This window comes from Miscanthus floridulus, chromosome 13 (assembly GCF_019320115.1).
Source record: "Miscanthus floridulus cultivar M001 chromosome 13, ASM1932011v1, whole genome shotgun sequence".
Lineage (NCBI taxonomy): Eukaryota > Viridiplantae > Streptophyta > Magnoliopsida > Poales > Poaceae > Miscanthus > Miscanthus floridulus.
Genome location: NC_089592.1, coordinates 8,360,743 through 8,374,174, shown reverse-complemented (window position 1 = coordinate 8,374,174; position 13,432 = coordinate 8,360,743). Strand labels below are relative to the sequence as shown.

Sequence of the window (13,432 nt, the reverse complement as noted above, 5' to 3'; positions counted from 1 at the left end):
GGTTTCCTACACGAGTAACACAGCCAGGGGCCGCTGGTGAGGATGAGGTGGACATTATAAGTCAAAAAATTTATTTGGACTGCTTTGAAAATTAGTTTTTTCCTCTTATACATCTAAGGTTCTTAGTGCTAACCGATATGTATATAGGGGCCAAATTAGAATCTGATTTCTGTCATCTATCGGGTTTAGCCTAAAGTATTTCATATGTTGCTGCACGCACCGTTTTGTTTTATGATTCATGCCCTTTGTGTATTCACCTAATTTGCTGTTGCTCTTGCTATTATTATGAGATAATACAGGTTCTTCACCGTGCATCGCTGTCCTGGGTTGAAGTATTTCGCTCTGCTAGACAGAAGGTGCTACAGCGTGCTCAGTTCGATACCTGTTCGGTGTTCCTCAAGATCCTCTGTATTTGGTTCCTGCTTGCTCTCAGGTAAGAGTGCCTCATCCTTGTATGCACACTTATTCTGCAAAGCAGGGCTTCTTATGATGAAGTAAACTGATATCGGTCTCCTTTGTTTTGGGTTCTGCAAACACATTAGAAGGACGTGGTCGCTTCTTATGGCTATCTGGATATCGACGCTGGTTTTAGTTTTGGCTCCGCACGAAGGCTTTGCGCAAAAAAAAATTATATTTTACATCTGCAAAATTCCCACCAAAAGTTTTTTTCTCAGCAGACAAAATTTTTATTTGCCAAACCCAGCATTGGCATCATGCTTGATTTATGTTTGATTTTCTACCAGAGTAACACACCCGAGGGTCACTGGTAATGACGAATTGGACATTATAAGTCATAAAAATTATTTGGGCTGTTCTCAAAATTAGTTTTTCCCTGTTATACATGGATTCACTGCTTTCTTTTTCAATTGCATGTCAATTGATGCTTTTGTTTGCCGCATGCCAACACTTGAGGTACTGTATCATTTATGTTTGATTTTCTACACGAGTACCACAGCCACGGGCCGCTGGTGAGGACAAGCTGGACATTATAAGTTATAAAAATTATTTGGGCTGCTTTGAAAATTAGTTTTTTCCTCTTATACATCTAAGGCTCTTAGTGCTAACCGATATGTATATAGGGGCCAGATTAGAATCTGATTTCTGTCATCTATCGGGTTTCGCCTACTGACACATAGAAGCAGGTTGAGTTTTATATTAGAATCTGGACACATATGTATAGGAGGAACAGGTGACATATATTAGAATCTAATCTGGACACATAGAATCCAGAAACACGTTTCGCCTACTGACACATATGTATATAGGGAGCGATAGGTGATAGTAGTGTAACGATGAGTTAGCCAATATTTGGGTAAGCCAAAGACATGCCTTTGGGTTACATGTCGTTCCTTACTGACTGAATCAACGCTATTTATTTGATGCAGGATCGGCCATTTCAGAATAACATCTTTTATGTATAGGGACCAATAAGCGATAGTACTGTAACATTATCTTTTACTTGCTGTTTGTCTGCTAACCATATATATTTTTTTGGGCAAAATTAGGCCACTCTTTTCTATATGGTGTTCCCCAAAATTAGAACCTGATTTCTGTCATGTATTGGGTTTCACCTAGACTGCTTCATATGTTGCTGCACACACCGTTTTGTTTTATGATTCATGCCCTTTGTGTAATGACCTAATTTGCTCTTGCTTTTGGTATTGTTATGATATAGTACAGGTTCCTCGGCGTGCGTCGCTGTCCTGGGTTGGGTTATTTCACTCTGCTAGACAAAAGCTGCTACGCCGTGCTCAGTTGGATAGCTGTTCGGTGTTCCTCAAGATCCTTTGTGCTTGATTCCTGCTTTCTCTCAGGTAAGAATGGCTCATCCTTATATGCACACCTGTTCTCCAAACCAGTGCTTCTTATGATGAAGTAAGCTGATATCAGTCTGCTTTCTTTTGGGTTCTGCAAACACATTAGAGGGACGCGGTCGCTTCTTACGGCTGTCTGGATATCGACGCTGATTTTAGTTTTGGCTCCACACGAAGACTTTGCGAAAAAAAAATTCTGATCTGCAAAATCCCCGCCAAATTTTTTTTTCTCGGGAAACAAACTTTTTTTTTCGCAAACCCAGCGTTGGCGTCATGTTTTCTTCCAGCTTATCATATATAACTATTTTGAGGGATATTGCACAGCAATGTTGCTTACCTTATATATCTTGTATACATGAGGTGATACAGGATGGGACACATCTTTATGGTATAGAGATTGAGCTACCATCCAGTGTGCTCCACGCCGGCCCCCGCACATTATTTTTTTGGGGTCATCCACATTTAGATGAGGCTTTAATGTATGAGGCTGCAGCGTTCCAAGCTATTGTTGCTTTGCAAAGGCTATATGGTTTGCCTGCTGTTGATTGCGGTATGCATGGGTTACATATGTATAGAGCTATTGCCCAGCGGCTCCTCCCAATTGCAAATAGGGGTACACAACTTGCTAGATTGGTGATAGCAGCCTCAGAACACCCAAATGTGCTTTTGCCTGCGCTCGAGGTTTGTGCGCGGCTCCTGTTAGATGAGGTCGCGGGTATTCCGCACGGTACTACTCTTTAGTGTTTCTAGCCTGTATCTTCTTAGACTATCTCTCTGTAATAATTTTTTTCTTCTATTGTAATTACAACTTCCTAAAGCAATAAATCAGATTCAATTGTGGAACTATGTTTTCGCGTTCCGTTACTTACATCTTGTTTGCTACTGAAACTATGATCGTGCGACCGCGTTCTGCCATATAGACGCAGGTTCCTGGCCTATAGCTGTGTCCAAGATTTTTTACTGCACATCCAATTTGTTCATGCCATTTATGGCTATTTACCTTTTTTCGAAGTACCTGGTTCATACCTTTTTCCATGTCAAAACTCTTATCTCTCTATATTACTCATATTATGTATCAGTCATGTATTTTTTTTGCTCACAAAAAAAAACTGTTTATGTCTCTTCATGGTAAGATGCACAGCCAGCGAAACCACATGGAGTAGCCGCTTCTTATGGCTGCACAGCAGACATGCATGTAAAATGCACTTTGTTTTACTCGCTATTTTATATAAAAGATCTCTGGAACTAATTCCCGAGAGCTGCATATTTGTCTATATTGGTTAGCCTAACAGTATACGCCTATATATGGCAGTGGAGGCTCCTGTGCATGCAGAGAGCTCCGGTACACCGACATCGGCAGGCCGCCGCGCGAGACCACGTATGTGCCATCACCTATACAGCCCTCCATGTGTACATACAGCGTTATATTCATGCTGTTCCTGCGTTAGCCTTACAATTCTTCTACTCAGGAAACAATACTTCGTGTCCTCTAGAAACATCCAATCCTGCCGCATGTAGGAGCAAAAGAAGGAAACTGTTAAACCAACATCGCCTTGTCTGGAGAGGTATTTAGACCTACTAGACACACAGTCTCTATCTATATCCTTCCATATCCATATTCCTAAGACCTACAGTACCTGTACAGGTGCTGCATCTAGGCAGAGTGCTGATCTAGAGTGTGGCCAGTTTGATGAGGCCTTCGTAGAAGCCCTCAAAGGTACTGATTCCATGTCTTCACAGCACATGTGCCTTTACTTTTAGCACGGTGCACAGCCCAGGCCCAAAAAAAAATGAGCTTCTTACTATGCATCTGCCTGTTCCATATCTATGAAACAGTTTCATATCCTGGAAGATCATATTATGGTCCACCTGATCAGCAATGCTGCAACTGCCGAGCCATTTTTTGGCACGCTGAAAGGATTGGCAAGGACTCCCAGGGTTCTTCGGGCTCAGTTATCTACAACAAGTGCTGCAAAGGAGGCAGAGTCGCCATTCCGCGGTTTCTGCCAAGACCTGAGCCTCTAGCAACTCTTGCGAGATTTGACGGTGGTCCTATCTCTAATAAATTCATGAAAAATATCAGGCAGTACAATTGCCTTTTTGCCTTCACTTCGATGGGAGCAAACATAGACCGATCCATGAATGATGGTGGAGGTCCTCCGGTTTTTAAGATTTGTGGACAAATTCATCACCGCATAGGTTCTTTGCTGCCACCGGATGATGAGCCTGCCAAGTTCATACAACTATATGTGTATGATACATCGCACGAGGTGCAAAATAGAATTGCTTCTTTAGGTCATCATGACGCTAGAGGATCGGATCTAGATCCTGCTGTTGTTGAGTCCCTAGCTGCCATGCTTGATCAACACAACTCATTCACGCAGCAATTTCGAATGGCGAGGGACCGGTTGACAGATGATGAAACAGAAGACTTTGTTATTCGCATAGTTGGCCCAAGAGATGGTGATCCGCCTCAGTACAGCTTACCAACTACAGATCAACTGGCTATGTTAGTAGTTGGTGATTTCAGCTACGAAGCCTTTGAGCGGGATATTATTGTGCAAAAACAAGCAGGAGATCTTCAACAGATTTCTGCTCTGCATCCCGCTTTCATGGCGCTTCAATATCCTTTGTTATTTCCATATGCTGAGCGCGGTTGGCAAGCTGGGGTTCTGTACAGTGGAGTCGTACAGACAAGAGCCAATGCCCATATAAAAGTCACCATGCAGGACTACTACTGCTACATGTTCCATTATAGAAAAGATGAACCAAATCCGTATTTGTGTTATGGTGCACTCTCAAGTCAAGCTAAGGTGGATGCTCGGGCCTGTGTAGATGAAAACAGGCTACGGTACATAGTAGAAAACCAAGCTGATATTAGAATGGAAAGTATCCAAGGAATTTGTGATGCAATAAACAGAGGATCCACAGAGGGCAGCGAGATGGGGAAGATGACCGTGCTACCAGCGTCGCACACGGGTGGCAGACGTTACATGATACAAAATTATCATGATGGGATCGCAATTTGTCGAGAATATGGTCCTCCAGATTTCTTCGTTACTTTCACATGCAATCCTAAATGGCCTGAAATCGCTGAAGCCATCTTTGATCCTGGACAAAAGCCAGTTGATAGGAATGATCTGATAGTTAGGGTCTTTAATATGAAATTAGAGGAACTTCTGCATGATATCAAAGCTGGTATATCTTTTGGACCCTGCAATGCAGGTACACTCATGTTTATGCATAGTGTCTTGCTATCCTTGCTTCAATAAAGTCCTTTCCATTCGTACGTACCTGCATGTGGTTTCCTAACAACCCACTATTTCTTACAAATTCTTAAGATCCCTCTTTTTCCAATGCAGTGCTCCACACTGTCGAATTCCAGAAAAGGGGACTGCCACATGCCCGTATTATTCTATGGACTTCCACGGATACATCAACTCCAACTGCACCAATGATTGACAAATATGTCACTGCAGAGATACCCGATCCAAAAATAGATCCGCTTGGCTATACTCTTGTCTCCGAACATATGATACATGGCCCTTGTGGTAAAGACAACCCAAAATGTCCCTGCATGAAAAAGAATAAATGCTCAAAACATTTTCCCAAGCCATATGAGGCAGCCACTATGGTTAGCAAGAATGGTTTTGCAGTGTACAAGAGACGAACAAATACACTTTTTGTTCAGAAAGGAGGCTTCCAAATGGATAATAGATGGGTTGTCCCATATAATATGCTGCTGCTCAAAAAGTACCAGGCACATATAAATGTTGAATGGTGCAATAAAATGACCTTCATCAAGTACCTTTTCAAATATGTGACCAAGGGAGCAGATTGTAGCAAAGCTTACCTACAGAGGGTTAAGAAAGGCCAACCAGCACCATATGATAACGAAACAAACACTATAAATGAGGTAAAAGAATACCTCGATTGCAGATATATCTGTGAACAAGATGCATGCTGGAGAATATTTGGATATGATATCCACAGACACCACCCAGCGGTAGAGAGAATGCCTATTCACCTTCCAAACGAAAATTTTGTCAGCTTTAGTGCAAGGACCAAAATGGAGAAATTAGTATCAGCAGAGTTTTTGAGAAGAACAATGTTGACTCAGTGGTTTAAGTGTAATGCAATTTTTCCTGAAGCCAGAGCGCTCACTTATCCGCAATTTCCCTCTAGATGGTTATGGGATCAAAGAGACAGGAAATGGCATAAGCAGAGGCAAAAGTTTGGTAAGATAGGCAGGCTCCATTATGTGCACCCATCGGCTGGTGAGCGGTACTACCTTCGCATGCTGCTTCTAATAGTGAAAGGTGCTACCAGCTATGAAAGCCTTAGATTTCATAATGGAACATATCATCACACTTTTAAAGAGGCATGCCGATCACATGGTCTCCTTGGTGATGACCAAGAGTGGTATAATGCCTTTGATGAGTCGGCTGCTTGGGCTACTTCAGCGCAACTGCGAAGCTTGTTCGTTACCATGATCCTGTTCTGTGAGGTAGGCGACGAAAAGAGTTTCTTTGAAAAAGTATGGCGCCATCTATCTGATGATATTATCTATCAATATAGAGATATGGTCGGTGATCCAAACTACGCAGTACCTGATTCACGGGCTAGAGATTTTCTTCTTGATGAGCATAGATAATATGTTTTATTCTCGCAGAGTGGTAAGAACATAGCTGACTACAATCTACCTCCAAAGACCCATTCTGAATATCCTGTTCTATACAATTGTCTGGTTGAAGAGGAGCTATCACATCCCTCGGATCCATCCATTGATATGAATAATCCAACTATTTCTCTCAACGAAGATCAGGCAAATGCTTTCAACACAATAGTCCAGAGAGTTGAACAAAACCAGCCTGGATTCTTCTTTGTTTCAGGATACGGAGGCACCGGTAAAACATACTTATGGAATAGAATGGTTGGATATCTTAGAGCAAAGAATAAGATTGTACTGACCGTGGCTTCCTCGGGTGTAGCAGCGCTGCTGCTCCAAGGAGGTCGTACGGCTCACTCAAGGTTCAAAATTCCTTGTGAGATAGAAGAGGATACAGTCTGCGATGTTAGTAGGGGCACAATGCTTTCTGAGCTTATTGAGTGCGCAAGCCTGGTCATCTGGGATGAGGCCCTCATGGCTAATAGAAGATGCTTCGAGGCCTTAGACCGCACATTCAGAGATATTGAAAAAGCAAAAAGCCCAGAAGCTGCTCATATACCATTTGGTGGAAAAGTTGTTGTTTTAGGAGGAGACCTCAGACAAATCTTACTTGTGGTTGAAGGTGGTACCAAAGAAGATATCATTAGCTCCACTGTCATCAGGTCTCGGTTATGGGCCCATGTTGAAATCCTGCGTCTAAAATAGAATATGCGATTGGTATGTTCACCGGATGATCCTTCTAAACAGCAAGAGGTAGCAGCATTTAGTAGGTGGATATTGGACATCGGTGAGGGTAAAATACCATGCACAGCTAGAGACACAGACGACGAACCAAGCTGGATTACGGTACCACAGCAGCTGCTTATCACTCCTGATGAGGACAGGCTTGCAGCTATTGTCCACTCAGTTTATCCTAGCTTTCGTGCCAAATACAAAGACCCTATATACTTATCACAGAGAGCTATACTAGCTCCAACAAATGAACTGACAGATACTGTTAATGATTACATGATCCCCTTAGTCCCTGGTACAGAGAAGGAATGCCTGAGCTCAGATACTATTGACAAATCCACTGCTCAACAAGAAGCATATGACCTCTTATACCCAATTGAGTTCTTAAACTCAATCAATGGTAATAATTTCCCACAACATAAAATCATTTTGAAACCAGGAATCCCAGTAATGTTGCTGCACAATCTCAACCAAAGGGCTGGTCTTTGCAATGGTACAAGACTGATCGTCACTTCGGTTGGAGAATGGACAATTGAGGCTAAGATTATGAATGGGCGACAGGCGAATCAAGCCTTCGCTATACCTCGCATAACCTTAAGTTTAAAAAGTAACAAATGGCCATTTGTTCTACAACACCGACAATATCCTATCAAAGTATGCTACGCTATGACAATCAACAAGAGCCAGGGACAAACTCTCTCAGCTGTTGGCGTCTACCTCAAAAAGCCTATTTTTTCGCATGGACAGCTATACGTTGCTGTATCGCGTGCAACTACAAAGCAAGGTCTCAAGATATACATCGAAGATGACGATGGAAAAGCTACCGATGAGACCAAGAATGTAGTCTACAGAGAAGTGCTTCAGTATTTAGACTAGATAAAAGATGAAGCCAGCCATATATATGCATTTGACGTACCAGACTCCACCTGCTTTCAATAGTATTTTGCTTTCTGTTTGTATCTGTTAAGCCCATGATAATTTAAGTAGTGTACCTATATATGCACAGTCCATTGCAAGAGGCCTGCGTGCCTGCCATAGCCAAAATTTGGCCTGTATAGATGCTTTTGAAAGTCCTTCCACGGAGGGATTTAGGTAGTGCTATCAATATGTACAGGAATGCAGCATCTGCACTTTTTTTGATGAACTAAGAAATGAAACAATAATTGGTTATCCAAAATGGAAAAAGAGAGCAAGCTTCTATTTCTGCTATTTTAAAACTGCCTCCATACTAAAAATAACAGCTTCTTTCATATATACCAGGTGCACCATGCAGCAGCCAAGGTTTCTCAGCAATCTGCAGAAAGGTCGCCACGCACAAGGCATAACTACTCGAGTCATCAGAAAATGGACACACTATGAAAACATGGGCCAAGGACCACCTCTATATATTGGCATGGTTCTAGCAGACGCACGGGTACCTTCCTGACTTGGTCAAAACCATCTTAAAATTAGTTAGCCTTCAAACAATAGAATCAATACTATACCTTTTGCTATTACATGTTCATATTGATAGCATCTAATCAATTCATTGCATATTTACAATTACAGGGACACGCCATGTATGCAGAGATTTCAAGTGAGCTGATAAAATCCAAGGCATCTCTTTTTGAAGTTGGAAATGTTTATATCATCAAGAAATTTCTCGTTGACAGTGCGAAGAAAAGCTATAGGCCAGTTGACAGAGATCTGATGATAGAGATGGCAGTCCAGACGACTGTTGAGGTTGTTCAAAACCCTCCACAGACAATTCCTGAATACATTTATAGGATCACTCAGTTCCCAGCCATAAAACCAACACGAATGGTCTACAACTTAACAGGTTTGTTCTAGGTCTAAAATATGTTGCAGATAAACTCTATCTTCACTTTCAGTTAGTCATTTTCTTGTTAACTGGTGCTGTTGGCCTCTAAATTTTTAAGATGTCGTTGGTTACCTCGTCAAGTACGAAGCAACGCATACATTTGTGCCAAAGAACCAAGAAAAGGCAAAAACCCTCAGAGAGATCTATATCAAGGATCTAAGGTATGTAACTGCCTATGTCACAGACTACAATACCTTGCACTTACCACCCGCCTATACAGATGTAAAAATATATATTCATCCAGAATTAATTCCTATCCAGAGACAATATGATCAAGATTACCCTGTGGAGCGAGCATGCTAGAGCTTTCAACATTAACAATATATACGACAATGAGGCTGGTAATGTTATTGTTTGCCTTGTTGTTGGATGCGTACCACGAGAGGATATTAAAAATAATGGTAATTTATCTTCTACATTATAGACCAAAGATCATAAGCATACACCCATATACCATAATAAACCAACATACTTTTTCGTTCTGAAAATTGTTCGCCTCTGGCGTCTCGCAGGTAAACCATGCTTGACAGGAAGTTCAGCCTGCTGCTACTACCTGAACCCCAACATTCCAGAGGCACGTCCTTTCTACTCTAGGTACAGCCTTCATTGACCTGACCTCATATATAACTAAACCATCATATGCTGCAACACTAAAATTGCCGTTCTCAGATTCAAAAACACCCCGGTGTACATCGATCGACCAACAGATGAAGACACTCGCTCTCCAGCTGAAGACATCGAGCTTCCAGAGAAAACTATAGATGCGCTCAACCAGGTTGACCCTTTTGATGAAGAGGTACATATCACATATATTACACTCATTTTTTCACATCTTTCTACATACCTTGTCAAAACATTCGACACCTATCTACTAACCCTATAATATGAACAGGGACCCTTCAAGTGCACGGCAACAGTTGTCTCCATTATAAACACAACCAGCTGGTGGTACATGTCTTGCAAACTGTGTAAAAAAAAGGCTGAACAGCAGGTGGATGGAAGCTATAAATGTCCAAAATGTCAAGGCACAGCTATGGTTCCTAGGTACGTATTGCTGAAACCGCTTCCGCCTAAAATACAAGCATACACACACTGTTTCTCTAAGTACTTATAGATCCACTGTTTCCTAAATTGCACAGGTATCTAATATCATTCACAGGAAGAGATGAGACAGCTGAAGCTAGGTTCTTTGCCTATGATGATGAAGCCTACAAAATAATTCAGAGAGACTGTGAGACTGTGAATCAGTGATGAACCCGTTAGCTCCGCGAGATGCCTTGCCTCAGCCATTACAGAAGATCATTAACAGCACGTTCCTGCTCTCTATTGATCTTACTAATGATTCATGCAAGAGCACAAAATACAAACAATACCAAGTCAAGGCTGTTTTAGCAAGACCAGCAAAACAGTCTGAAACAGACACTATTTCCATGTCTCAGTATGAAGAAGAGAACCCAACAAATGCCTCTACAAGTATCAATAGTCCACAACATCCAAGTGATTGAGTCAGCAACACAACAGGTAACCAGATCCTATACAGGCTTATTCCGTTACACCAATGTTTATAAACATACTGCCATATTTGTCTTGCTGTGACATGAAACAGACTCCAATACCAGCTCTTGACACTGATAAAGAGACCTGTAAAGATGATGATACCAGGTGCTTTAAAAAAAATACTCTAACCAGCAATTTTACATGATCCATACACGACAGACTTTAGTCAATACATTTATCTAATAATACTTCGTTCTCTGTCTCTGTAAGAACATCGCCGGTTCATCCCCATGCTCAGAGGAACCTATTCGGCCACCCAGATTCGACGAACAAGGTCAGCTACATTGATGTATATAATTCAGTATTCCATACATATCATAGTGACAGAAAGCTCTAACATATTCGTGGTACAAATTATAGCATGATAATATTCAGAACGATGAAGAAGACCAAACCATCAACGACCTTAAAAGACTTGCTGCGCAGGATGTTTCATCATCGAAGACAAAATCCAAGAAGTATGCTAGAAACACTAATATGGTTCGCGTATTTATAAACCCATATCACTTCTCTTTGTTTACTGACTCTTTAAAAAATTACAGAGCAAGGTCTCTCTCTGAAGACCGCGCTGCAAAGAATGGTTCCCACAGCTAAAATACCTTTCTGGTATCGCTAAGGTAATCTTATACATCAGCTACACGCAAAATACATCTATGACAACAGAGTTGGGATCAATCCATCAGTTCACTTCAGATAACACACAAAACAGTCTCAACAAGAAATCTTGCATTGTTCATTTACATTAACTACAAAAAATTTCCTCAAACAGGTAATGCCGATGATGTAACCGAATGCTCCAAGATTTTGCTACAAACTCTTGTTGTCTATACTATGAAACTGTGTTTCAGTGCTTTGTAGTCGCATGGACTTAGAAAGGAGCCTGTTCCCTGTACAGTCCCCAGGCTTCTTTCATATGGTACAATGTTCACCAAGATTAGAACAATTCAACTCCAAACTTAAAATAGGAGCCTCTTCCCTGTATAATTCCCAGGCTCCTTTTATATTCTATGCTTGTACTCATGATCAGCTCAGTTTATCTTCGCTTAAACTATGGCATGTTATAAACATGTGAACTTCCTGCAATGGCAAACACATCATGCTGAACCACAGATTATGTAGTGTTAACTATTTCCTGTATTTTCATTTGTCCTACAGCTTGGACCTTTACCAGTCAGTCTATGACTGTTGCTATGCCTTCAGCCCCTCATTCTTAATTGGACATTTACTTGCTATAGCAGTCAAACCGCAGCTGTTCCTATATGGATCATCCTGTAACTGTTGTTATAGCCTATGAGGGCATGCTCGAAATAGAGCAGCCTCTTCACTTTTGTCGGTCTGTCATGATCATTCTGAAATGCCAAGTGTTCGCTCTGCCGAGACTCGCATGGTCTTGCATTTGTCAACTATATATCCTTTGTTGTAGCCTGGGTGTAAATTGATTCTCTGAGATTGATGCTGTTTTCAACAAAACTGTAAGATACTCTTACGATGGCTCACCGATTCAGATTCAGCGTTCTAAGTGCATGCATGGCACTGTCATGATTTCTACATATTGAATGTTGCATTCGTTCAAATGATCCGGTGGATGAGTGTTGCCCTGTACAAGCAACCTTTTCGTATTTAACCATTGTCCATCGCCTATATATCAGTATCCAGAGCCCAGTCACCGACCATCTGATCTTATCCTGGTTTGACAGGGATAGACCATTGTATGCATACATCCATGATCTTGTATACATAATGGTGCTGCGGCATCTGTATGCAATCTTTTTAGTTTTGATCCACCGAGATGGTAAACACCACCGTGCAGCAATGTTGTTCTTCATGTTAGTGTTTCTCTATGTTGATTCAAGCCCAGTTAAGAAGTCACAAAAAAAACGAAGCGCGGCATCGTTTCTTTAGTATTTCATGGTGACTACCGTTGCTTTTTTTTTTCTCTCGGCTCAGATGTTTAGCACTTCTTCCACAAAGAAATGCTTAGCCATGTCGTCAAACCAGACAAAAAAAAAGTACACAGCATTATACCAAGACTCATTTGGACCGAAAAAAAACCCCCGCATAGGCCCATCAGGCAAATATCCATCTCTACCACACCGTTCCAATCATAGAAAAAAAGGCCCCAACCTCCTTATCTGAAACAGACGACGGCTTCCACCCTACCGCTCGTTTTCCCCAAATCCACGCCTCGACCACGCCAGCAAACAATCAGAGCGGTGCCGACCTCGCCATCCGCCGCCGCGCTGTGCTTCCCTGCTCCTTCTCCTCCTCCTCCCATCTGAGACGGTAGCGGCGACGCAGCAGCTCCTCCTCCTCCTCCTCCACGCCGCTCGCTCCTCACAGCCCCTAGAAAGGAAACCTCAGCCCTGGCTATAGCGGTCAGACGCGGCGGCGCAAGAGGCAAGCGTGGCGACCTCACCTAGGGCGGGCCCCACCTAGAAGTGAGGCGACCGCACGGGGCGAGCACACGGCGGGCGATTGCCCAGGCAGAGCATTGCCCCAATTTGGTGGCCGCGGCGATGCGGGGACAAGACGCGGCGAACCTCTTATCTCCGACAAAAGAAAACGTGTAGCTGCTATCCACCACGGATACAAGGTATACATCCTTCACCTCACCCTCAGTCGTTGCTCAGCCTAATATCTACGATTACGATTCATGCACCCATGGTTACCGTCGTTACCAACAAAGGAGCCAAATTTTCCACAAATCATTTTGCTCATACTACAACTCACAGGTAGACCATGACAACCTACCGGTGCTTAGAGACCAAAACAACCACCGAAATCTAACTGTAAAGTTCT

General features: G+C 42.2%; 2 protein-coding genes and 2 long non-coding RNA genes across 4 annotated transcripts; all 4 read left to right on the top strand.

Moving 5' to 3' along the window:
- The first annotated feature begins 302 nt into the window (after positions 1–302).
- Positions 303–8,627, top strand: LOC136501542 (uncharacterized). The gene is made up of 3 exons (XR_010770307.1): positions 303–433; positions 1,681–1,814; positions 8,476–8,627. It is a non-coding gene; the product is annotated as an uncharacterized lncRNA (long non-coding RNA).
- On the top strand, positions 2,292–6,468 carry LOC136501842 (uncharacterized). Its single transcript, XM_066497370.1, has 6 exons — positions 2,292–2,364; positions 3,127–3,192; positions 3,284–3,379; positions 3,460–3,531; positions 3,651–5,039; positions 5,177–6,468. The coding sequence occupies exons 1-6, from the start codon at positions 2,292–2,294 to the stop codon at positions 6,466–6,468; spliced, it is 2,988 nt and encodes a 995-aa protein (XP_066353467.1).
- Positions 8,628–8,765: 138 nt separating the features above from the next.
- Positions 8,766–10,327, top strand: LOC136499386 (replication protein A 70 kDa DNA-binding subunit B-like). Its single transcript, XM_066495061.1, has 7 exons — positions 8,766–9,034; positions 9,135–9,237; positions 9,338–9,477; positions 9,589–9,670; positions 9,746–9,872; positions 9,969–10,120; positions 10,216–10,327. The coding sequence occupies exons 1-7, from the start codon at positions 8,773–8,775 to the stop codon at positions 10,325–10,327; spliced, it is 978 nt and encodes a 325-aa protein (XP_066351158.1). The 5' UTR covers positions 8,766–8,772.
- A 441-nt stretch (positions 10,328–10,768) lies between these two features.
- LOC136498917 (uncharacterized) lies at positions 10,769–11,770 on the top strand. The gene is made up of 4 exons (XR_010769835.1): positions 10,769–10,907; positions 10,994–11,091; positions 11,176–11,250; positions 11,403–11,770. It is a non-coding gene; the product is annotated as an uncharacterized lncRNA (long non-coding RNA).
- Positions 11,771–13,432: the final 1,662 nt, after the last annotated feature.

Coding starts and splice junctions, on each gene's coding strand:
- LOC136501842 (XM_066497370.1), top strand. CDS start 2,292: ATGTATGAGGCTGCAGCGTTCCAAGCTATTGTTGCTTTGCAAAGGCTA. Junction 3,193..3,283: donor AGGCCGCCGCGCGAGACCAC/GTATGTGCCATC, acceptor TCTTCTACTCAG/GAAACAATACTTCGTGTCCT. Junction 3,380..3,459: donor ACATCGCCTTGTCTGGAGAG/GTATTTAGACCT, acceptor GTACCTGTACAG/GTGCTGCATCTAGGCAGAGT.
- LOC136499386 (XM_066495061.1), top strand. CDS start 8,773: ATGTATGCAGAGATTTCAAGTGAGCTGATAAAATCCAAGGCATCTCTT. Junction 9,478..9,588: donor AGAGGATATTAAAAATAATG/GTAATTTATCTT, acceptor GGCGTCTCGCAG/GTAAACCATGCTTGACAGGA. Junction 9,671..9,745: donor GCACGTCCTTTCTACTCTAG/GTACAGCCTTCA, acceptor TGCCGTTCTCAG/ATTCAAAAACACCCCGGTGT.